The 25,934-nt window shown below is 38.8% G+C and overlaps 1 protein-coding gene across 7 annotated transcripts in view; it reads left to right on the top strand.

Annotated features, from left to right (window-relative positions):
• Positions 1–25,934, top strand: part of PLCH1 (phospholipase C eta 1) — a 217,318-nt gene that overhangs the window by 9,480 nt on the left and 181,904 nt on the right. For 2 of the 7 annotated variants that reach the window (XM_030822746.1, XM_003256327.4), the window contains exon 1: positions 17,017–17,363. The exons of 4 other annotated variants lie outside the window; for them this stretch is intronic. In XM_030822746.1, the coding sequence (XP_030678606.1) occupies positions 17,321–17,363 (43 nt within the window). In that variant the 5' untranslated portion in view covers positions 17,017–17,320. Of the gene's footprint in view, positions 1–16,943; positions 17,364–25,934 lie in introns of those variants that run through there. One more of the 7 variants, XM_003256326.4, reaches the window with a different exon arrangement.

Raw genomic sequence — 25,934 nt, 5'->3', positions numbered from 1 at the left:
CAAACAAGAAAAATGGTCAGCACCTAGGCCTTTCATCTAAGAATCTCAGGCACTATGAGAGTCCATTCCTGACTTACAGGTAGCAAGATCACTCTGAGAAGTAAACACCTCTCTGGGCAGGATAAATATAGAATCTGTGAAAATGTTTTTGTCTGTTTGTCAGCATATGTGACTGACATATAAGTGTTTTTAGAATTTCTCCTATTGAAATGTAAAGGATGGTGGCTTATGCTCAACTAAAAGGAAGAACAGAGAACACATTTATTGTTTAGTGTCCTAGTTTTACTCCCTGCCAACCTGAAATTGAACATCAATACATTTCTACAAATGACCATTCTTTAAAATTGTGCCAATGTGAGAATTTCATGGTATTGTGTTTTTAAGCTAAGTAGAAGCTTATCATCTCTAGATGTGGAGCCTTGTAAGTAATTAATGCTTTTAATCAATGGTTCCCAGCCTTGGCTGTGCATTGGAATCACCTGGGGATAAAACAAAAACAAAAATAAAACCAAACTATTTCCTGGGTCCCAGCTCAGAGGCTCTGATTTTTTGGTCTGGGGTGTGGCCAGGGTATGGGGAAATTGTTAGAACTCTTCATGTGATTCTAGTGGGCAGCCAATTAGATTTTGGTGGGTTGAAAACCCCAGACTTAGGGTGACCAATACATATTTTCTCAACAGAACTACTGAATTCATGAATTTGATAATGGTTATTTTCTGTGATGATAGTCTATTTTATACTGAATCTTGAAGGGGAAGATTAAAAAAGAAGGAAAGGGAAGGGGGAGCGTTAAAAAAGAAGGGCATGGATAGAAATACAGTATTTGAATATAAATTAAGCAGGAAAATATAGAAGAATCATCTATGCTTAGGAATTTGTAGCTGCTGTTTTTCTTTTCTTTTCTTTCTTTTTTTTTTTTTTTAAGACAGAGTTTCGCTCTTGTGGCCCAAGCTGGAGTGCAGTGGCCCAAGCTGGAGTTCAATGGCCCCATCTTGGCTCACTGCAACCTCTGCCTCCCGGGTTCAAGTGATTCCCCTGCCTCAGCCTCTCAAGTAGCTGGGATAACAGGTGCACACCACCATGCCTGGCTAATTTTTGTATTTTTAGTCGAGATGGGGTTTCACCATGTTGACCAGGCTGGTCTCGAACTCGTGACCCCAGGTGATCCACCCTCCTTGGCCTCCCAAAGTGCTGGGATTACAGGCATGAGCCACCACATCCAGCCGCTGCTGTTTTTCTTTTAAAATATATTTTCGGCTCTCGGCCTTAGCGCCATTTTCTTGGAAACCTCTGCGCCATGAGAGCCAAGTGGAGGAAGAAGCGAATGCGCAGGCTGAAGCGCAAAAGAAGAAAGATGAGGCAGAGGTCCAAGTAAACTGCTAGCTTGTTGCACCGTGGAGGCCACAGGAGCAGAAACATGGAATGCCAGACGCTGGGGATGCTGGTACAAGTTGTGGGACTGCATGCTACTGTCTAGAGCTTGTCTCAATGGATCTAGAACTTCATCGCCCTCTGATCGCCAATCACCTCTGAAACCCACCTTGCTCGTAAACAAAATGCCCATGTTGGTCCTCTGCCCTGGACCTGTGACATTCTGGACTATTTCTGTGTTTATTTGTGGCCGAGTGTAACAAGCATATAATAAATCACCTCTTCCGCTGTTTTAGCTGAAGAATTAAATTAAAAAAAATTTTTTTTCACGTTGTTTTTTCTGATGATAGCAACACAGGTTCACTGTAGAAAATTTGGAAAGCATAGAAAAGAGTAAAGATGGGAAAAATAGTCTATAATCTCAATAATGTGTTTTAAGTCTGTGCTTTCTTAAAGTGATTTAAAAACCATTGAGTAAGTAGTGATTCTCAAATCTGGTTATACATTTGAATCTGCTAGGGTGCTTTTTAAAAAAATGCTGATGATTAGGCCGGGCGCACGCCTGTAATCCCAGCACTTTGGGAGGCCGAGGCGGGCAGATCACGAGGTCAGGAGATCGAGACCATCCTGGCTAACACGGTGAAACCCCGTCTCTACTAAAAATACAAAAAATTAGCCGGGTGTGGCAGCGTGCGCCTGTAGTCACTCGGAAGGCTGAGGAGTGGCATTACCTCTTTTAAGTCTCTCAACAAGACTATTTTACAGATGAAACTCATAGAAATCACAGTTTGCCACAAGTCACATTATTGGATTATGGAGTTCAAACCCAGGTTTGTCAGACTCTCAAATCCAGGGTTTTTCCACTATTGTGACACAGCAATGCATTACACAAACTTGTTTCTTTTAAAGCTGCTGAGGGGGTGGGTTTGTGTTTTAAAAGAGCTGTAACACCCTTTCTTTAGAGGCTACTAGAGAACTTCTAGAGACACAGTGTGAGCTGCCCTTAGGCTGAGTGTGGGGAGGAGGCTGAGGAACTAGGGGTGAGGGCTTATAGTTGGTGTCTACTGGAGTGGTCCCTGGGAGCTTGTTAAAAATGCAGACTCTCAGCCCCACCAGGGACCTTATGAGCCAGAATCTGCATTTTAACAAGGTCCTCAGATGATTAAGTATGAGCAGCATTGCTTTAGGAGACCACTGGGCTTGGGTATTAGTCCTCTGGAGTGAGGAATTTGTCCTATTCTCCAAGGAGCAGATGGAAGAAGGAAGGGTGTGAGGGAGAAGAGAATTGTTTTTCATCATACAAAGCATTGAGAGGTTGGAAACTTGTGTGTAAGGAGCACAGCTGATGACCAAGATCCCCAGCAGCATCCTGATACTCAAATTCCCAAGGAGGAAACATGAGGGCTATGAATCGGCAGGTAATTTTCTTTGTACAATAGGCTTAAAAATTTGAATCTCTGTGTCTAAAACATATGAAGATATAGTCAAGGATATACGTAATACTCTGATCTACGATAGCAAGGACTAGGGGAGCCCTCTGATTAAGGAATTCTGAACAAAACCCATAGCCAGGCTTCAGGACACTTATGAAATTTTTGTAAACATTATGCTAGATACTCTATGTAGATATGCATGTATATTTGTGCATCCTCTTCCTTTGAACGAAGTCCTTAGCTTTCATTATATTTCAGAACAATCTGTTATTCCTTACCCTTTTTGTGAATTATAAACCTCTGAGTAAAACCACTCTCCTTTTATAGATGAGAAGGTAAGTGACTGGAACATATTGATAGCAACCAGCTAGTGGCAAAGTTAATTCTAAGGTAAAAGTTTTTTCTGTCAACACTTTAAATATGTCATGCCACTCTCTTCTGGCTTGTAAGGTTCCCACTGAAAAGTCTGCTGCAAGACGTATTGGCGCTCCATTGTATGTTATTTTCTTTTTTTTTTTTCTTTTTTTTCTCTTGCTGCTTTTAGGATCCTTTCTTCATCCTTGACCTTTGAGAGTTTGATTATTAAATGCCTTGAAATAGTCTTATTTGGGTTAAATCTGCCTTGTGTTCTTTAACCTTCTTATACTTTAATGTTGATATCTTTTCCTAGGTTTAGGAATTTCTCTAATATTATCTCTTTGAATAAACTTTCTATTTCTGTCTCTCTACTTCCTCTTTAAGGCCAATAACTTTAGATTTGCCCTTTTGAGGCTATTTTTTAGATCCTGTAGGTGTGCTTCATTGTTTTTTATTCTTTTTTCTGTTTTTCTCCCCTATGTATTTTCAAATAGCCTGTCTTTAAGCTCTCTAATCCTTTCTTCTGCTTGATCAATTCTGCTATTAAAAGATTCTTCATCATGTCAATTGTATTTTTCAACTCTAGAATTTCTGCTGGTTCTTTTTAATTATTTTAACCTCCTTTTAAAGTATATCTGATAGAATTGTGAATTCCTTCTCTGTGTTATCTTGAGTTTCTTTGACTTTTCCTCAAAACAGCCATTTTGAATTCTCTGTCTGAAAGGTCATATATCTCCGTTTCTCCAGAATTGGTCCCTGGTGGCTTATTTAGTTTATTTGGTAAGGTCATGTTTTCTTGGATGATGCTGATGCTGGCAGATGTTCTTTGGTGTTTGGGCATTGAAGAGTTAGGTGTTTATTGTAGTCTTCACAGTCTAAACTTGTTTGTGCCTGTTCTTCTTGGAAAGACTTTCAGGTATTAAAAGAGACTTGTGTCCCAAGTCCAATAATGCTGTGGTTTTTTCAGACTCGTAGAGTTATCACCTTGGTGGTCTTAGATAAGATCTGGAAGAATTTTCTAGATTACCAGGCAGACTCCTGTTCTTTTCCCCTTACTTTTCCCAAACATATAGAGTCTCTCTTTTTCTTTGCTGAGCCACCGGGATGCTGGGAGGGTGGTGATGCAAGCACCCCTGTAATCACAACCACCGGAACTGTGCTGGGTCAGACCTGAAGCCAGCATGGCACTGGGCCTTGCCCTAGGCCCTTTCCTTCAGGATGGCAAGATCCCCCCCGGCCCCAGGCGTGTCCAGCGATGCTGTCTGGGAGCCAGGGATTGGAAGTAAAAAACTTTAGCAATTTACCTGATGTTCTATTCTACAGTGGCTAAGCTGGCACTCAGGCCTCAATACAAAGTCCTTCCTGCTCTTCCCTCCCCTTTCCACAGGCAGAGGAGCCTTTCTCTGTGGCCACCCACTACCACTGGTCCATGAGGGCTTTTTGCTAGGCCCCTGCTTGTGTTCACTTAAAGTCCGAGGGCTCTTCCATCAGCAGTGGTGAATGCTGACAGGCCTGGGACCCACCCTTCAAGGCAGTGGACTCCCTTCTGGCCCAGGGCAGGTCTGGAAATGCTGTCCAAAAGCCTAGGCCTGGACTCAGGGACCCTAAGAACCTGTTTTCTGCTCTACCCCACTGTGGCTGAGCTGTTACCTGATTTTTGGTTCCTGTGATGGTGCTTTCCTGTGTGCAGATAGCTGTTAAAATTTGGTGTCCCAGCAGTGGGGATGAATGGTGTAGGCTTCTGTTCTGCCGTCTTGCTCCTGGGGTTAATTCTAAAAGCCAGTATTCTGTCATTCCAACTCAACTGGCCTTTATGATCTGAACTAAGTATTATGAAATGCTAAGTGGATTTTCTGTGGGATAAATCTTGTAAATTGCTGCATTTTCTGATTATCAAAAATGACTAGATATTTATGGCATTGGAATATTGTGACATAAAAGGAATTTTATGTGAAAGCATTTCAGAGCCTCTGTGTGTTGGCCAGGTAAGTCTGGAAGTATTCACTTTGGAGCTGCTAAAGGGCTGAGGTCCTGGTTTCCCATCACTGATGGCAGCAGGGCTCTATGAGACAGGGCTCTCCTGGCCTAGTGGCATCCAACTGACTTCTTTTTGTGTCTTCATAGGTAAAAATGATTATTAACACTCTGTGGGGAGCCAGGTGCTGAACTTTACAAATAATGTAACATAATCCATGTAGCTTTTAGATCCAGTAATGATTTCACTATATGGTAATTTACTAGGTGGTAGTGTTGACTCTGTGAATCCAAAGGATGTTTAGACATTTTTCGTTTCTTAGGACAAAGGTTTTAGAGTTGCTACTCTGCAAAACCATAGGTGAATGACCTTTAGTTGTGGAAGTTAACCCTTTAAAGCAGTTGCCCTGTGTGTCTGCCAGAAAAATAATAGTGTTCCGATCCTTGGGAATTATATCAGTCAGTGACAGGAGGATGGTTATTTTTTAAAGAGAAATACTTAGTCTCAGTATGTCAACTTGCAGCCTGTTGAGACCATTTTTAATACATATATCCTCTTGCTTGAGCTTCCAAGAACCCATCTGGGAAATAATATTCTCATAGGTCTCTTATTTTGGTCTCTAATTATATTTTTGATCCATTATCCCTTACCATTTCTCCTAAATTATATAAATCAGTGTAGACATTTAATATCTAGCAACCGTAGGCACCATGTTTCTGATACTAGTAATGTAAAATTTTCTCTTAGCTAGAGAACAAGTTCTGCATAAATCATAGTACTAAATTATTTCTAAATTAGATTAATTTATATAAAGTGATAAAATGTTATTGGTTTCCTATTTTATCATCTTTAGTATTCATGAAGAAGCAATTCTTTTTTCTTTTCTCCAAGGTCTTTAACAAAATTAGCCTTTGAAGCCATTTTTGTTCTAGTCGACTATGAATGGGGAGGACTATTGAAGCAGAAAATTAAAATACTTTTGATGTTTTAATTTTAATACTAATCATTAATCTATACTTCAGTGTTATTTCTCTCATTGATAAATTTATTGCTTTAAAGGTATTTCTATCTTCCATAATGTCTTTTCTAGCAAAAGAGCTTTGTTACATTTTTGAAATTCTTGCTATTTGAGTGACTTATCAAGGAGCAAGAATTTTGGCAGCCAAAACTAATTTGACTATTGACAGAAGGCTTTATTATATATGCTGTCAAGCATTTTGTTGCCTTATGTGTACAGATTATTTTAAGTTAATAAACAAGGGGCATTTCCAGTACACTTTCACCTTTAAGAGAGTATACACTTACTATGAGTATTTTAGAGAGTGGTTATGCTATAAGATTCATGTTTTTTTTTTTAAATAGAAAGCCCCAAGTTTTTGTATAGAATTTTCAGGACTGGAAAAGACTTCAAGGACCTCAAGAAAATATTTAATACCATCAGTTTCTGAGATCCCTTCTAGAACGAAAGCTCTAGAGAATAGGGAATGTGACTTTAGAGTCTTGCATATAGAAGATGCCTGGTAAGTATTTGATTGATGAATCAGTAACCTCTCACTTTTGATCAGTGAGGATGCTGAGGCTGGGAAGGTTTCAATGATAGGCCGAAGGTGGGTCTAAGCCTAACCTAACTATTAGAAAGTGGTGAGAACTGAGTCCCTGAGCAATATGGGTGCATTGTGAGATACCTACCATGCCACACCGTGTGTTCATGTCCACAGCTTCAAAAATTCCTTGGTCTTATTCTAAGTAGAGCAGCTTGCTGATTCCCAAGCACTGGCATAACAATCAATCATTTGTCCCTTCCCTGGGTCCTTATTCCCCAAGCGAGTTTGAACAAGGGATATTGCTCCCTTTTCGCCTTCATGCTTTAAATATTTATTGACTTAGATTCTATGCTGGGGATCTAGCAGTTGACAAACTACAAATGGCCCCTGTCTGTAAGGAGCTTACATTACAGTCTTACCCCTCTTTGCACTTCCTTCCCTATTCTTCCCCTCAACCACACATGGGACTTTATGTTATGTTAACTTTTATCCTGTTTGCTTTATCATTGTGTACTTGTGCACTCTCTTTCTATACACACACACAGGCACACACACACACAATTTTTTTTGCTGAATAATTTGAGAATAAGTTACATACCTCATGGCCCTTTGCCCCATGGTATAATTATCAACTTAAGTAAATTTAACATTGATAAGGCCCTTTAATGTCCTTGATTTCTGAAAGATGTTTTTTCAACCGGTCTCTACAGGGAAATGAACCTAGGAGAGGAAAGTAAAAAACATGGAGAAAAACATTTTCGTAAATCCTACCAAGTTCTTAGCGTTAGAGCCAAGCTTCTTGTATGTTTGTGAGTTAGAAGGGCTCTGTGCTTGGTTTAATGCTTTGCTGTTGCCATCTTGAAATTCTTTATAATTGGGGGGAAAAAGTCTCCATGTTTTGATTTCATACAGGGCCAGCAGATTATGTAGCTCGTCCTGCTAACAGCACTTGTGTACTGGGCTAGGAACTTTTGCATCTGTTTTTATAGATATTGCTGAGGATGGGGAAACTGAGGCTTAGAGGGATTTAAAATAACTTTGCTTGGGTTGTTAAGTTACTGGTAGAACCAGGAATTGAACTGAAGTCTTTTTGATTGCTTATCTGTTGACTGTCACATCGTCTCCAACTACTTTATGCCCCTTAACTCTTCTTCTACTGAGTTAAATTATTTCTGGATTTGGAATTGACTTGTCCTTTCTCTTTTTCTCCTAAGGAGCTCTGCCTTCCCTTGGTACCACAGTTGCTCTCTTTCACCCTAAATCCCTGGGCTGAAGTGTTAACTAGAAGGCTGTTTGGAAAATTTTAATAAGTTAATAATTTTCATCCAAGGGAGCTGTCCATTAGTAGCTTCCACCTCAATCTTCTCCCTGATTTGTAGGAAAAAGGCTACATCCCCTCACTTACCCTTACCGTATCTCACAGTTGAGCAACTGGTTTTCTCATGTTCCTAGCTTTTGGAGTCCCTATGTTATCCTTTGGGATCTGAGTCTTTATTTATGCCCAGTGTCTTCCGACAATTGGAAAACTATCCAGAATCTGAGTTTGGGTCTGAGTGGATCTTCCTGTGCTCAGACCTTCCTGGTACTCACTACTCTTCTGGTCTGTTCTAGGCCCCGGAGATACATCAGGGAGCAAGACATTCATTGTTCTAGCTCTCAAGGAGTTTACATTATGTTCCTCCTTGTTTCTGTGTCTATTTTTCTGTTGTCTTAGGCAGAATGCAAAATTAATAAATCAGTACTGTTGGGGGAAATAATATGAGGAGAAAGGCTAAAGCAGTAAGGAGACACTGCAAAAAGTATTAGTATGTGTAAAATTGTACTGCTGAAGTTGTGGAGAAGAGCTACTTTCTCTTTCATCAAGGGAGAGACAAAGGAGTTGATTTTTCATTTCTGTAGAGTAATTTAGTTTAGGAATTTAGACTGCTGTGATAGTACTGTGAGCTGTAACGTGTTGAAAATTGTTACCAGAGGTGCCAGTACAATCTCTTTCCTTGGTTTTCTTTTAGAAAGAGGAGTGAGGTCTCCCTGCCTCAATCATTTAAGGGAATCCTTTCCCTAAAGGTCATCTTTTTTTTTAATAAAATGTCTTCCTCAGACATTACAGGGTTAGATTTTCAGAGCAGGCATTCCCCTTCCAGTCCTTCAGGAGTTTATGGCCATCCCACGCCCTTGGAGACCCGTTTCCTGTTCTCAGGAGAGTCTCTAGTTGTACAGAGCAAACAACCCTGAATTCTGCTGGGGTTGAAGTGATCTGGTGGTTCTGAGGCAGCCTTGAAGTTTGAACTCTCTTTAGTCAGGCCTTTGGGTGTGGGTGGCCTGAAGAGACTTCCCAGAGATGTAGCTGTTGTGTTCAATAATCTAGAATCACTTCTCCTCTCTCCGCACTCCCCCCAATTTATGGTTATCTCTATGTTTGCTTTCCTTATGGGACCAGTCTGTATACGTAGCATCCCAGGGCTCAGTATTGCTGGATAAGGGGGTAGGGAGTTTGCGTTATGATGACCATGCTTATCTCCTATTTGAATGCATGTAGTGTAATCCCTATTTGACTGGCTGTAAGTCAAGCCATGCCTGTGCAGATAATATCATTTACCTTTTATTAGACTCAGAGATGGCAGATTAAGGCATGATAAAATATCCCGTATTAAGATATCAGGTATGTCCAAGTGTGGTTATTATACAACCAAACAGTCCTCCTTTAGCTGGAGTGCTGGAGAATACAAGCACTTAGGATTTATTCTGGACATTTCCATTCTAGTCATCCAGCTCCACCTCCCAGGGGAGGAGGTAAGGGGGCTTCTGTTCAGGGGAAAGTGCATCCCAAGTGCTGTGGGGGAGTTTGAATATGTGACTACGTAAGTTTTGAGAATTTAATTAAAGCTTCAGTCCTCAGGACAGATATTTGTTTTAATATATGTCACTGTCAAAAACCATGGGAGATTCCCATGTGACTACCTATCTCTAGTTAATTCTCCTCTGTTAATGTTATAATTAACACTGATCAGCACTGATGGTAGCTGCTCAAATAGTTGATGCTGACTTACAAAGTCTGGATACTTCTATTTATATCTGGATATGAGTTCATGGCACCCAAATGTCAATCAGAATTTTACATTTTCTCAGTCATTACCAAAGATAGTTCAGTGTGCTTTAGTGTTCCCTGGCTGCAAGCTCCCGGGTTTCTTACAGCACCTGTGTGTAAAATCTTGCCCACGAGGTCTTGGTTATTTTCATGGGTTGCTCCAGTTGAAATCAAGTTCTGAGCCTACCAGAGATTTTATTTTCAATTATATTGACATCTTCATCAAGATGACAGTGATGTGCCTGCAAATTTTTATGGTAACCTATAAAATTTAAAGTGACATGACCAATAAACAATCAAGTCTTTCAAAAAATAATGAAAAAATTTTATTTTAAAGCCAGGAGTCTCGAAGGGGAGATCAATAAGTCATCAAGCAGGTGGCATTCAAAGAGGCAGTCAGGCTAATGAGTGGCTCATCTCTGTCCTGTGGAACATAGCAAAATTAATTATGGGTTATACTCAGTTTGTTTTGAGATTCAGATGCTTAAAAATGTGTAGCAATTACTGTCCACTGATGCATGTCAGGTTTTTAATGCAGGAAAAGTCCAAACTGGTTTATTTGACAAGTGTGTGTGATCTATAGGACGTGTTCTGTCTCATTAGAATATAGAGTTATATCTCTCTAGTGATGAATAAACATTCACAATAAGCCTGCTCTCTGAGTAAAACACTTATGTAGGCTATTTTCAGCATTTATTTAGCAAGCATTGGATGGAAACCTGCACTCCTACAGGTCTTCATCTGTTCTCGGCTAAAATTTTTGTAATATGCTGGGTTTGCAATTTAAGTGTTTTGTTATACTCTGTTATCCTGTTTTCTAGCAATTCTTGCTGGCAATAATATTTTAAGCATGTTTGCCTGGTTTGGGGAAAGAACACTGTGTTTGGATTAGAAAGCCCAGTTTTTCCACTGACTAATTTTATGATCTTGGGCACATTCATAGGGAGCTGTCGAGGCTCAGCTTCCTCTTTTGCGAATGCAGAATGATAATTCTGCCTCCCTGCCTTCCTGCAGTTGCTGTCAGGCTTATGTGGGGTATGTGTTCCTAGAGGACTTCGTAAGGTGTAGAGTTTATAAAGCATCACACAGGAGTGATGAGATTATAATTATTACCATTATTGAGCATTTAGGTACATTGCATACACTTTTGTTTGTGAAGTGCCTTTTCCTTTGTATACGAACTCAGAATAGCATTCCATTTTGTTCCTTGGGGTTTAATATAAAAGTTGCAGCAATTTTCTGAAGCAATCCTGATGGGGCTTTCTGAGCTTCATATAATGGCAATTTCCTCAAATGTACTGATGATGAATAGGCCATAGGCATGAACTATGCTGGGCTTGTTTGAATTGATAAATGATCTCTACCTTCTCTCATTCATTTAACTCAAAGTTTGCAATGACTACATCTTTAGTGAGTTGAGTCCATTGTAAATAAAAACTGAAAGCATATTTCCAGTCTGTCCCATAGATTATTAGCAGACACTCAGAGGCTAAAGTCTAACCCTTCAGTTAGCTCATTTTTTATTTCTGTGATTTGCGCAGGCCAAATAATGGATAGTGCTACACTCTGCTTCAGAACCAGATATGGCTCAGGACAGCTAGCTGAGTAAGGATGGCTGAGTGGTCAAGGGATTTTGATGAAAGATTAGTGCCCATTGTCTCCAGAATACTCTGGAACAGCTTAAGACTAAGCATGGGTTCAGACAGGACAATGCCTCAGTGGTAGTAAAAAAACCCCCCTGTTTTATGGAAAGGGAATGTGCTTGCTCATCCTGGGAACATCTTCCTGGACCATCCACTTGGGGGTTTCCCTGCATCTAGCCCTTTGGGGTTGCCTGTAGATTGGAAAATTCTTGTTGGGTTTCATGTGTTTGCATAGCTATATTGGTGATATTGATATATAACTTATAGCGATGATTTTGGGTTTCCTCTGTAGTTGAGTGTGCAGTGAAATTTCCTAAAAGGAATTAAGCTCTGGTTGCTCTCATTGTTCTGTGAGACATTCAGATGAAAAAAAGAGAGACTGAAGGCAATAAGTGACTCAAGATCTCCATATTACCTTATCTGGTGAAGATCACTGATTCTAGAGACATTCTGTGGAGATTCAGAGCCCAGGTCTATCACAGACATGCTGTGCCATCTTGGGGAAGTTATTTAAGTGCTTTTCGCCTCAGGTTCCACATTTGAAACTAGAGAAATGATTGTACCTAATCTACTCAAAAGGGCATTGTAAGGATTAAATAAGGCATGTGCAATGCTAGGAACAGTATCTGGAACATAGTAAAGTGCTTCATAAATGTTAGTAAGCCTCAAAGCAAGTTCTCCATCATTATATTAGTGGGAAGAGATTATATTCTTTTTCTAAGTTTAGTGTTACTAAACTGGCTACACTTTTAAAAAATAATGTTTTTATTTCTGAGTATAAAAGAAATAAATGCTGGTTTTAAATAATCAAAATATAGTAACATATAAAGAAGAAAGTAAAACACCTAGAGATAGCTGTGGATAATCTCTGATAACATTTTTTCATATACTTTTATAGGATTTATTCTATATGTCTATACACATATATTTTACATAATTAAAGTAACATTGAGTAGTTAGTTTGTATCCTCCTTTTTTCACTTAGTATGTCAAACATTCTCCAGGTAATTGCAGTGTCTTACAGACATCGTTAATGGTTAGACAGTATTCCAAAATGTGAATGTATATTTAAGTCAATCATTCCCTTTTTTGGTAGAAAATTAGACAGTTGAGAGTTATTCATTATTATAACAAATGTTAAGGAAAGGATACTTCCTTCTATATAGATTTTTATATTTCTGATGATTTCCTTATGACAGCTTTCTAGCAGCAATGATTATTAACTAAAATAAGCATAACCATTTTTACAAATCTTGCTGCATCTTGCCTGATGACTTCATTAAGTTTGTTGCAGTTTATGCTCTCAATGTACAACTTAACATCAGAGTATGAAAGTTCCTGTGAGATCCTCCCCTTATTGAGGTACCTGTATGTGGGTTAGGTCTTAGGAAGCAGTAGCTGTGTGTGACTGGAGGCTCTCAATGGCAAAGCTGCACCCTATACTTGCTTTTCCTCTACTTTCCATTTTGTGATGAAAACTGTGAATATGCTTTAAGTTAATGTGGTGCTATGGCTTTATTGACTTTTTTTTTTTTTGAGATGGAATCTCGCTCTGTCACCCAGGCTGGAGTGCAGTGGCATGATCTCGGCTCATTGCAACCTCTGCCTTCCGGGTTCAAGCAATTCTCCTGCTTCAGCCTCCCGAGTAGCTGGGACTACAGGTACACGCCACCATACCCGGCTAATTTTTGTATTTTTAGTGGAGGTGGGGTTTCACCATGTTGGTCAGGCTGATCTCGAACTCCTGACCTCGTGATCTGCCCGCCTCAGCCTCCCAAAGTGCTGGGATTACAGGCATGAGCCACTGTGCCCGGCCAACAATTTTTATTTATTTATTTATTTATTTATTTATTTATTTATTTACTTATTTTTTAAAGCATTTCTGTGTTTCTATGCCAGAGACACTAACAGCTTCTGGCATTGTGTGGGAATATTTTCTAGCTGGGAAAAAAGCATGAGGAATTTCAATATCAGGCCTAAAACCTTACACATGGTTTCCAGGACCTAAAGCACAGAGCTGGGGAAAAGGGCCCAAATCTGGAGTCAGCTTGGGTTTGAATTCTGGTTCATCACAGCTGTGTGATCTTGGACATCTTGTCAGACTTGAATCTCAGTTTTCTTACCTTTAAAATATGGATACTAATATATCTCCTTGCAGAATTTTCATGAAGATTAGGGAAGATAATATTTGCATAGTGGTGTCTGGTAAATGGTAGCTTTTATAATAATGTTTCATTAAGTGACATAGTTCCTAGGTTTGTGTCAGTAGGTTTTCTGATTGGACTTGTGAGCCCTAAGGGCAGATATGCACCATATTTTCACTCTGAGTTTATCTCAGTTTAGAATTATATGACTGGTGAGGTTGGGGTGTGGGGAGAGGGTTGTATAGAACATTTTAAACATGAGACTTGGTTAAATGAAGTTATATCAAGCCAGTGATTGGAGTGGCCATTCACTTACTGCATTAGCTTCTATTTATGGAGTATTTATTTTTCCAGCCACTGGGGCTAGGCCCTTGGCCTCAACCACTCATTTACTCTTCAGCAGTGCCCTGTGAGGTAGGTACTGCCATTGCCAGGGGAGGATATTTAGGCTTGGAGGTTTGGAGAGCACCAGCCCTCCCCACCACCCCCATTGTGTTGTCAGATTTAGCAAGAAAAAATGCAGGAATATTACAGCAAGTAAAAATACAGGAAAAAAATACAGAAAATATTTAACAAGAAAAAATACAGTATGTCATGGGACATACTTATACTGAAAATTATTTGTTGTTTCTCCGAAATCCGAATTTAACTGGGTGTCTTGTTTTATCTGACAACCCTACCCATAACTGACCCAAGGCCAGGCAGTGAATAAAGGAAAAGGCTGGGGCTTACATCTTTCTCCATCTTCCATGGAAACCATTGCTTTTACCTATTGCACTTTATGATGTTTCTTTAAGAAATCAGAAGTAGAACTCAGGTGTGAAAGATGAGGGAAATGCTGTCAGATGAGGTGTAAAGTCCTTCACTGACTGTAAATTTAGAAGCTGAACTCAGAAATATTGTTTTTTATTTTTCGCCTGATTGGTGAAGGTAATTCCATGTTATGTCTAAGGATTAAAAATGGAGAAAGTTGATGAGGGTCTATAAGGTACCTACTGTATAACAAGTACTATGCTAGAACGAATCTGGAAAAGGCCCAGACTTTTCAAATGAGGGTTCCAGTTAAGAAATTAAAGATTCTAAGGCTGTAGGGTTATTGAGGTGACCCATCAGAGGAAGCACCATTGCCCCCAAAGTCTGTTGGCCTAGTTTTGACATTGTACATGACCTTCTGTTGGGAGAATACAGGGGAGTGATTTCAGATATGTGGTTATTCATTCAGTGTCTCTGCCAACTTCAGGATAGGTGTTTACAAGTTTTATGATTCTTTTGAATGGGCTGCATAGGAGGTTATTTGCTACTGTGGAAGAATTGGATATTTAATAATGAGTAGATCTCTCTAGGCTCTCAAAAATCTGTGAGTGCTCCTTGGTGGTCAGACACTTATGGGCCATGATTGCTTTTTGAAAGCTTGCCCACCTGCCCTATGAAGCTGCTATGTGCTCCCTCTGGGTGAGTGGCTTGGCCCTCAAAGGTGCCCCAGAGCCACTCAGGATAAACCTGCCATGTGCTTATGTGATTGGGCTCCATATCCAATCCTGCATGTCAGCCTTTTCAGGGAGGAGCCTGGGACTTCAGGGGCAAGAGGTGAGAGGGATGAAGAACTTATGAGAAAGACTCCCAGTGGGTAAAGTGTGCACATAAAAAGTTTGTCCCCTTCCTCTTTCTTGACCCCAGATTGGAGTGGGGAGGGGGATCTTTGGAAGGAAGGCTTTCCAAACCTTCTTGGGAGCTGGGAGTACTTTGGTCTTCACCTCTTTTCAGGACTGAGCAGGAAATAAACCCAAGATGCCTCTTGCTTTTTGGGCATCTTTGGTTCTGGGCAGCCAAAGGAACGAGACATTCGTTACTTGGTGTTACTAATTTTGTGTTAAGAAAACACCATTGTCTTTTTGTATAAAATTATCTGGGAGTACTAAATACTTGGATTATTTAGCAGGAATGGGTATTTCTGAGATATGTCACGTTTTGGGGTGCCATCTTGTGTTCGGACCACTAATTAATTCAGATTAAGCAATGAAGTTCACTCCTTGTCTGGGTTGATGTAAAGAATTTCAAGACTAATAATAGTAAAACAATAATAATATATAATTGTGATTCTAAGCACTTTATGTGTATTAAATTAATTACTGCAATAACATTTTGAAGTAGAAACTATTATTATGCCCACTGTACAAATAAGGAAATGGAGGAGCAGAGAATTTAAGTAAACTGCCCAAAGTCACACAGCTAGTTGGTGGCAGAGTCAGTCTTTGAACCCAGGCAGATAGGCTCCTAAACTCTTAATGGCTATTTTGTATAGTGATGTGTGTATGTATGTATGTCAGATTCAATCCTGCAAGAAGGATATTTTCATCTTGTATTTAATTGTGTGTGCCCACATATACCTTTGAAATCCAAGTTTCCCTAGAGTATTTAAAAGTAAATAGTGTGGTTTGCAATTTGGGGCAGGGGATGTGCAAATTGGGACACAGGTGAATTGGATCTGTGATAGAGCTTGGCACCTTGGAATCGAGGGGTGAGTTAGCAATCTAGGCTGGGTGGCCCTGGTGGGAATTGCCTAAAGGGCCTGACACTGGTATATGCAGAATGGGAGATGCTGGGAGTCCTAAGGGCCACAGGTCGGTGAGGGACAGCTGAAGCTGGGAGAAGAAAATGGCAATAAGGTCGATATAAGAAAGGGAATGCTGGAGTGAGAGAGTTAATACTCAGGATGAGAGGATTAGTTACAACGCTTAAATGCAAGACTACTGTAAATTGCTTATGAAATATATCTGCTTATGTGTCTATCTGTCTACCTATCTCTTCAAAGAAGTTGAATAAAGTTGCAAATAATGTTTACATAGACTTTAGGGAAAACTGCATTATAATGCTGTGCGGTTTCATTCGCTAAAAACTGACTTTTTTAGACCCATTCATGCTGTCTACCTTGTCCACGTCCACAGGGATGTGATTTTTTTTTTAAACATGATAAACAGCCTTCACCAAGTAGGTGTTTTGAAACTGTTACCTCATTCCTTCTAAGTTGGAAACATTCCAGTCTTTTCTGTGATCATTGCTATGTTTGTGTGTGAACAAAATCAGGACAAAAAAACAAGGAAAACCCTCAACGCTTTGAATATGCGCTTAACCTGACTTGCACAAAAGTAGTCTATAGGGCAGTCGTAGCTTATTTCTTAATGGATTGTGTTTGCCTCCGATGGAGTGATGTTTGCTTCCGAGAGTGTGTCTGTGTCTGTGTGTGTGCTTCTGTGTCTCTGTGTGTGCATGTTCATTTTCTGTATTCAGTCTGCGTCACTCCCACGGTAATCAGTGTTTCTCAATGACCTCTGAAGGTGAGGAGGGTTTCTTTGATGGCTAAAGACCTACACTTCCCAGACATTAAATGTGCATAATGCCTTGAGGGCTTTAACACGCTGCACGAAGCATGCATGTCTCATACCCAAAGTAGCCACAGCGCCTGCATTCCCACAATAGCGGCAGCCCCGAGCAGATGCTTCCAGTGTGCTTATCTGGCTGTGCTTTTCACTTTGGGACAAAGTTCTATAATCATATCTCATGGATTTATTTTCTCCACACTATAAAGCCTGAATTGTGAAGATCTCATCATGCCATAAAGGGCAGCATGAGCCAAATTCTGGGGGCTGCTAAGGATTTCTTTGCCTTTTTTTTCCCCACCCTTTTTGGAAATGTGTATCAGGAAAAGGCTTTGCCTTTAGAGAGAAATTTTACTGCTCTTGCCAATAATGTGTAATAGTATTAAATTTAATGGCAGACCTTGAAGTGTATAAAAACTTAAGTCCAGAAAAAGGTAAGACTCATACTACTAATTTTAAGGTAAGTGTAATAGTCCTAGTAAAAGATGGTAAACATTTATTTTATTTCATGTTTAGTTAAGTTAAATATTTATTTGAATTCTTCAGAACATATTTATTATATTTCAGTATGAAATGAGGTAACAAAGTATTTTTGTTTAGGCAGAAGTGTTTTTTTTTAATAAGTGTAGACTTTTATAAGAGTAGAATTTGCATGCTGACAAACTGAAAGTATATCATTATATTAAAATGGTCAGTGAGAAAATAATTTGTATTCTTAGGTTTTAAGTCAGGATACAGACATGCCTAAAAATTTCATTTGTCTGACATTTATAAACAGTAGGTTTTAATTGAAACATTGTCAAGTCTTGTTCAGTTTGAATAATGATGAATAAAGCTATATTTTAACTTTCTACAATAATCTGGAGAGAATGATTCCCAATTTGTATCAATTAAAACTAGTCAGGGATAGTAAAAATAATTAGCTCTATAAAATAGAATGGCAGAAGTATTTAGCACAGATAAAATGGAGGCAGGATCCACGTATCATGTTCTTACAGCCTGTCAGCTCCAGGAGCATGAGAAAAACATCTTAAAGTATGAGTTAGGAGATCAGACATTGAAAATCTATGGAGATTGTTCTTGAATTATAAGAATTATTCCTTTCTGGTCAGACAGAATAAATGACATGTCAAGAAATGTCTCTAAAGTTACCTTCAAACTGAAATTTGTCTGTCATTTCAGATTATTCATATGTGTCTACTCAAATGTAACTTTATCCCATCAATGCTGACCTGAAAGCCTGTCTGGAGATTGTTGCTCGTTTATGGTATCAACTTTAATGTGCCATTTTCCCAGTAGCAGCACTGATGTTTGCTTTTTATTCGCAATATAAATTGTACCATGGTTGAGATTTTCTTGAGTATACCTGAGTTTTCTAAGCCTGGGAAGAAGCTTTCATACAAAAATGGGGAAGGATTTGGCTTACTTGATATGCAGTTTGTCAGAAGGATTTCCATTTAGAGTTTTGTCTTATAATATGTTTGGAAACTCTTATGTATGCAGAATGTAGGAGTAAATTGAACTGCATAGCATACTATCAGGGTCGTCTTGCTTTACACATTATGGAAGTAATGATGAAAGTGACTTCTATTACCTTTACCACATAAGATGATCTTTAAATTTAAAATAGAGCTTTAATTCTTAAACATAGTGGAAATTTGAAATAATTTTCCTAGTCATATAAGCTTTCAAAGTTGATGAATGTAAGGTGTCTTGTTTCAAGGTAGATGTTTTCACATACAGATGTCTTACTAGAGATTTTTCATTGAGCAAATATTTCATATTTTATTAATAGATTTTCTATTATTTATCTTAGTGATTTTATTCTGCTGAATGAAAAATTTTCATTACTGACTAGCCATCTTGGTATTAAAATCAATTCAGTTGGTAGCAAGACTATTTTTCAAAAAATCTTTCTTCTGATTTCCAGATCAATTTTAAGAGGAACATCTTAAATTATGCAGATCAACTCTATATCTGAGTATGTGAAATTGATAGATTCTTAAATATCATGAAATCTGAGTTGCATTGTTAAACAGTAACATTAGTGGAGTGGCTTCAATTGACTGGAGTACAAAGTTGAGGAATGTTTATTCGGAGGCAGGAAGACCATGAAGTATAAAGCCCATGTTTGCTCCTATATTTTGTATTTGTGTATATCATTAGGAAATTATTGTTATTGTTGTTGTTTACCTTAGAATTTCGTGTAATGCACTAAACCTCATCTCAGTGATTCTGAACAACACTGAGAAGATGTAGGGACTTGAATTGCATCATAAAACTAGAAGAAGGAGCAAACTTGAGGCATGTAAGGAAGGTGTTTTTATAATCTTGTTATGTCTCTGAACCTCAATTTCCTTTTTAGTAAGAAGAGATAATACTACTTTCTTGCTTACCTCACAAGGTTGTTGTAAGAATTACTGGTCTCTGAAAGCATTTGAAAGATAGAAAAGGACCCCAGATATGTAAGATGGTATAGTTGTACAAATAATGATAATGTATACTTCATATACTTTAATGAAAAGAAATCATATTTGTTCTGGGATGACAGTAAATACACTTTGACCTAGAACTTTGGTACCATCTGCTACTAATTTCCCCCATGGCCTAGTATAGCCTACATGCCAGCAGTGTGCATGCTGTGTACGAATGCCTGATGGAAGGGTAGATGTCAATATAAGAGCGAGTCCTAGATTTCTGAGCAGGAAGAAACCATAGCAATCTCATTCTTTTATAAGAAGAAAAAATAGTCATAGGGAGGCTGCATAATTTTCTTGAAGACGTGGAACAGATCTGTAGCTGGAATTGAGCCATCCAATTCCCAGATCATGAGAGCTGTATCTACCCTTCTCAATCATACAGATTTTTTTCTTTTAGAAGTTGCTACATTTAGATATTTGTGATTTTGCTCATGCTATGTCGTTTGAATCCTTTGTACAAGGCTGTTTTTTTTTAGGGAAGGAAAATGGAGAACTTCTTGTGGAATTCTCAGCTGCTAATCATTAATGGGTACAATTAGTAGAGATAGACTATGTGCTTTATCTACAAGGTGCTGGTTGGGGATATGAAGATGAATAAAAGAACTTACCTCTCTTCTAGTAACTTCTGGTATAGTGCACAAACATGCTTATATTACTGTAATAACAGTAATACTGTAATAGAGGAACATTCCAGTGGTACCTGAGTATGGAGAAGTCAGCAAAGGATTTCTGGAGGTGACATTTGAACTGAGCCTTGAAATATGATGAGGATGATGTCAGGTGGATAAGTAGGGGTTGAAGCTGAAGGAGTAGCAAGGACCAGGTTGTTATAATAAAGACCTGGTAATTCAGGTTAAGACATTTAGACATTATTACCAAAAAAACAAACAAACAAACAAACAAACAAAGGCAACAAAAGGTTTTAAGCTGGGGAGAGAATAATCAGATTTGAGTTTTAGAAAGAGCTCTCTGACAACAGTTTGGAGACTGACGGTGGAACGGGTGAGGCTGGAGCACTGGAGACCAGAAAGCTGTTGCAGTAAACAGTTGAGGAAACAATGGTCTCTATTCAAGTTTCTTAGCTAAGATGATCGTTCATAAGAAAACATTAGGCTCTCAAGTCCACATTGGTGTCCTTTGCCCCTGATCAAAGCTGCTGTAGAATTAATAACTGCTGCTTTTTCTGCATACGCTTGTTATTCAGTCACTGCCTTGTATTTGGGATAAATTAGTTACAAGAAAGTCATTGCCTGATAAGAAATTTAACACTTCTGTTCTTAGTAAGGTCGTGACCTCTTGTCCACTAGACAGAATTGTGCCTAATTATGAGTATCCTATTCTTTTATGGCAAACAAAAAATGATTCCTCCAAGAAGTTAGAGAACCCCTCCTCAACTTTGCCTAGGTTGCAGGAATTTGGTTTGAATGTTGTCATATTGCTTGCATAATCAGTCCAAATATAACATTAGGGAAGGAAGGTCTGTGGCCATTTCTTGGTGTTTCATGTTGTGGAATATGGCTGTTTCCGTATTTAATGAAGAAGGTGATACCCATAATGCTGTGGGCTTTAGTCTGTTCTACAGAGCTGTTAGTTTATTTCTGAATTATCTGTGAGGGCAAGTTCTCCCTTATTGTTCTTAGTCAAAAATTTTTGGCTCTTTTCATGTATTTTGTATTCCAGATAAATTTTAGAACTGCCTGTCTAGTTCCAGAAGTCACTTAGTTGGGGTTTTGGTTGGAATTACATTGCATTTATAGATTATCTCAGGAGAACTGACAACTTTAAGACATTGATTCCCCCTTTCAGGAACATAGTAGGATTCATCATATTTTCCATTTTCTCTTAGGTCCTTCTCTTATATCAGTCAAGATTTAGAGCTTTCTTCCTGTAGGTTGTTCACATTTCTTGGCAGGTTTATTTTTATGATTTTAGTTGCTATTGTGAATAGAATTTTTTCATTTATGCCTGCTTAATTTAAAAAGTTGAAAAATTTAAACACAGTATTATAGAACTATTAACAAAAATACAGTTTTTTTCTTAGCCCTCTTCGCCTCTTTCCAAATAAATTACTTTTAACTCTTTTACTTTCCTTTTTGTAGGGTTTTAGTGTTACTTTTATATCTCCAACTGATGCACTTACACTGCCACTTATTGATTTCTCAACTTTTGATATTAATTATTGATTTTCTTCTATGATAGATGAGAAATAGCTCACTTATATTGCCCCGTGTCCTCTTTGGTTACTCTATTGGTTATCCTTGTAACTTTAACAATTCACTTACATTTTGGTTTCCTGCTCTGCCAGCTGGATTACTGTACTTAGTGACCATCGCTCTCCCTTTGCCAAACCTTTGCCTCTTTTATCCCTGCTAATTTCTCTTAGTATAATTATTTTTTCATTCCTTTTCTGTACCCATAATCACTCCTCCTATGCTTTGATCATAGATTGACTTTAAAAGTTTAATATCAATAAACAAAGTTCACATTACTGTGACTACTTACATTTACATTATTGTGACTATATAAATGCTCATCAGAGCAAAGTAACCACCTAAGTTATTTTGATTAGGGTTACTGCTTCAGAACATAGCATCAGAGGAAAAGGACAGACTCTATAGTTTTCTGTAGCAAATGTTGGGATCAAATTCATTAGAAAAAAAAATCGAGTACCTACTGCTAATTTTGGCAACTAACAATCTTCGTCATAACTCTGTGAAGTGCATATAGTTATCTTCATTTTAGAGGCAAGGAATCTGAGGTGCAGAGAGAGAAAAGAACTTGCTCTAGGTCAGCTGTAACTGGTAGGGCTGACATTTGAATCCTACTGGCTGACTTTGGAACCTGGACTTGCAGCTCTGTTCCCGTTCTTAGAAATGTTGTTACTTTGTTCGAGGTGGTAAGATACATAGGCAGCAAGCAATTGATTGCCTGTTTTTGTAAAAGGTTCTCTGTCTTTATGAAGACATCTCAGTTTAACATCTCCTCCCTTGTGCATATGCCTTTCCCCAGCCGACAGGTTGGCCTGATATTCCTTGGAATAAATGGGCCTGCAAATAACATACTTCCTGAGTGCGAGATGGAAAGGGGAACAGTATGGTAGGTTACACAGGGTTTGGCACAGGGAAGCAGTGGGGTAAGAATGGTTAGCCGTGTTTTTAATATCTCCCTGAGGAGTTTGTGCTGGATCTAAAGAGCAAGGGGAGAACATGGTAAGTTTTGGAGTATATGGGCGATGTAAAAGTGGTATTTTGGGAAAAAGAGTCTAGAAGTGCTATGAAAGATAGATTACACAGCCCAAGGGAAAGAGTCTTGTCATCTGCTTGAGAAATTGGTTCAGATCAGGGCCATGAACCCTACCCATTGAAGTTTTGACAAATGATCTGTAACTGTCTCTAATTACTTGTCAGCAAAACAGAAGCTACCATGAGTGAGCTAGAGTTACTTCAGCTGTCTCTCTGAAGAAAGGTGAATGATTGTTTCTATCGATCTGTTTAAAGAATAAGTCATGGTTGCTGATGTGTGTTATATAAGGTTTTCGTCTAATCCAGTGACCTCTTGCTTCTTGCTTTTCTTTAAAATCCATGTGAGTATTTTCAGTTTTATCAGGGAGGATGTATAAAGATAAAACTTGAGAAAATATACAAGCAGGGCTCTGAGGCAACCCTCTTCCCCCAGATGGTAAAATAAAATCAAATGAGAAAAGAAGAGATGAAATAAAAGGCAGCTTTAAAGGACAATTTCATTCCCTCTTTTATAATTTCTCTTTGCATTTCATCTTTATGTCTGAGCTCATCATTTGCCCTTGATAATCTTTTTTCTTTGTTTTATTTTGAATGTCTAAGGTTATACCCAAAGACTGTTTTAAAATAATAAGCAATCTTGATTTATATAAAATGCTAAAATGAACTTTCTTCTTGCCTTTCCCACTCCTTGGACATAACCATGGTTGATATTTTGGCATATGGATTTGTGTCTTTCCAGAGGTGTTGGTACATGTAGTACATACATGCACACACACATGTAAACAGAAAGGAGTTATGCCATTGATGTAGGTCTCATAAACAAATTAAACTTTTTTGTGATCAACAAAAGAGAATGAAGACTATGCATCATGTGAGCCATTTCATATCTCCACCTTCCTATTTCTACTTGTTGAAATATGAACAGTATGAACAGGAGACAGGTCTTCAGCTGGACTTAGTAAACAGGTGCCTCTCACACTATGAGTATTTTTCTCATTTTGAGATTTTAATCTTAATTTCAATGATATTATACCTTCCTTATTTTCTCATTTTTGTATTCCTTTTATTTACTAATTTATTTTCTCATGTTCTTACTGATGGTTTTAAAAATGAAAAGACCAGAAAATCAACTAAGAAAATGAGAGAATAAGAAGATACAAATTTTGTTGTCCAAGCTAGAGTGCAGTGGCACAATCTTGGCTCACTGTAGCCTTGACCTCCTGGGCTCAAATGAATCTCTCACCTTAGCCTTTCGAGTAGCTGGGACTACAGGTGCATGCCACCATATCTGGCTAATTTTTGTATTTTTTTTAGAGATGGGGTCTCATTATGTTGCCCATGCTGGTTTTGAACTCCTGGCTTGAAGTGATCTTCCTGCATTAGCCTCCCAGAATGCTGGGATTACAGGCATGAGCCATTGTGCCTGGCCTTCAACTTTCTTATTTTATTTAAAAAAATGTGCTTAGCCAGTCCTGTATTTAATCTTTGTGTATAGTCATTCTCAACTTATTTCATATTCTCTCATTACTACTTACTGTTTCTGACCACAAATGTATTCCTTTTTTTTTTTTTCTGAAGAAGTAGTGGATGAAAGCAAGTGGTGATGCCCACTCCTTGGGCATAACCATGGTTGATATTTTGGCATGTGGATTTGCATCTTTCCAGAGATGTCAGTACATGTAGTACATACATGCACACACACGTGTAAACAGAAAGGAGTTATACCATTTATGTCCCCAGTTATGCACAAGGGGACAAAGGAAGAAGACAATGAATGTTGAATGAAGCCATCCCATTCTGCTCTTTAGTCTCGCCTTTCTTTTTCTTTTTCTTTTAGACTGAGTCTCTCTCTGAGGTCCAGGCAGGAGTGCAGTGGTGTGATCTCGGCTCACTGCAACCTCTGTCTCCTGGGCTCAGGCAATTCTCCTGCCTCAGCCCCCTAAGTAGCTGGGATTACAGGCGTGTGCCACCGCACCTGGCTAATTTTTGTATTTTTAGTAGAGACAGTGTTTCACCATGTTGGCCAGGCTGGTCTTGAACTCCTGACCTCAGGTGATCTGCCCGCCTCGGCCTCCCAAAGTGCTGGGATTACAGGTGTGAGCCACCGCACCCAGCCTAGGCTCACGTTTCTTATTTTCCCCTCTGAACACTCACGCTTTCCTATTTGTTGTAATCTCTCCACAGTTGTCCTTTCTGTTTTTAGACATCTTTTCCCTAGTTTTCTCAATTCGTCTTATTTTTTACATAGAAATACAATTTAGAATATATTTGGTTTATAAAACCCCATGCATGCCCACGAAGATAAGAATCAATGGTTGATTGTATCTGGCTCTGACCTGAATTAGCTGTCAGACCTTGGAGTCAGTTGTCTACCTGTTGTGTTGGGCTAGGGGATCTTTCTAAGTCCAGTGATTTTTCTTGTTCTGAGCTCAGGTAAATGTTATTAAGAACAGAAACAAAGCAAAGTGAAGCAAATATTGGCAGGCTTGGCAGAAGCCCCGATGAGGTTCACAGAGAGCAACAAACAGATGAAAGTTCTCAACTTGTTGATTGTTAGTGCAAATAGTGTAGGCAGTTCCTGACTAGCATTCTCTTTGTATTTGCTGAGTGATGTGACTCTTTTTTTTTTTTTGAGATGGAGTCTTGCTCTGTCGCCCAGGCTGGAGTGCAGTGGTATGAACTTGGCTCATTGCAAGCTCCGCCTCCCGGGTTCAAGCAATTATCTTGCCTTAGCCTCCTGAGTAGCTGGGATTACAGGCACACGCTACCACGCCCGGCTGATTTTTGTAATTTTTTTTTTTTTTTTTTTTCAGTAGAGACGGGGTGGGGTTTCACCATGTTGGCCAGGCTGGTCTTGAACTCTTGACTTCACAGCCTCCCAAAGTGCTGGGATTACAGGCATGTGCCACCATGCTCGGCCAATGTGACTCATTTGATGAAAGGGTTCGGTTTTGGTTACTGCATTTAAAAAGTGGTGGGGAAGTTGGCATGTGATTATTAAGAATATTAACACAATGGAGAAAGTGTTCCTTTAACAGCAGGTTAAGATTAAGGGGCTGGACATAATATTTCTCAGTTGTGCCAATCAGTTTTATAATTATGTGGTTTCTAGTTATTATTTTCCATTTTAGAAATATTTTCATTTTACAAATACGTGTGTTTTTTCATGCCATTATTTTATTGTGCTACTTCTTTATCCTGAACTTATTTATTCCTGACTTTTCTGACACTATTCTAAGGTTACATTCCCTTCAATTTAATTTCTCATATACTCAATAGGTAA

Source organism: Nomascus leucogenys, chromosome 11, assembly GCF_006542625.1.
Source record: "Nomascus leucogenys isolate Asia chromosome 11, Asia_NLE_v1, whole genome shotgun sequence".
In the NCBI taxonomy this organism is placed as follows: Eukaryota; Metazoa; Chordata; class Mammalia; order Primates; family Hylobatidae; genus Nomascus; species Nomascus leucogenys.
This window is presented reverse-complemented; position numbering and strand designations above follow the sequence as displayed.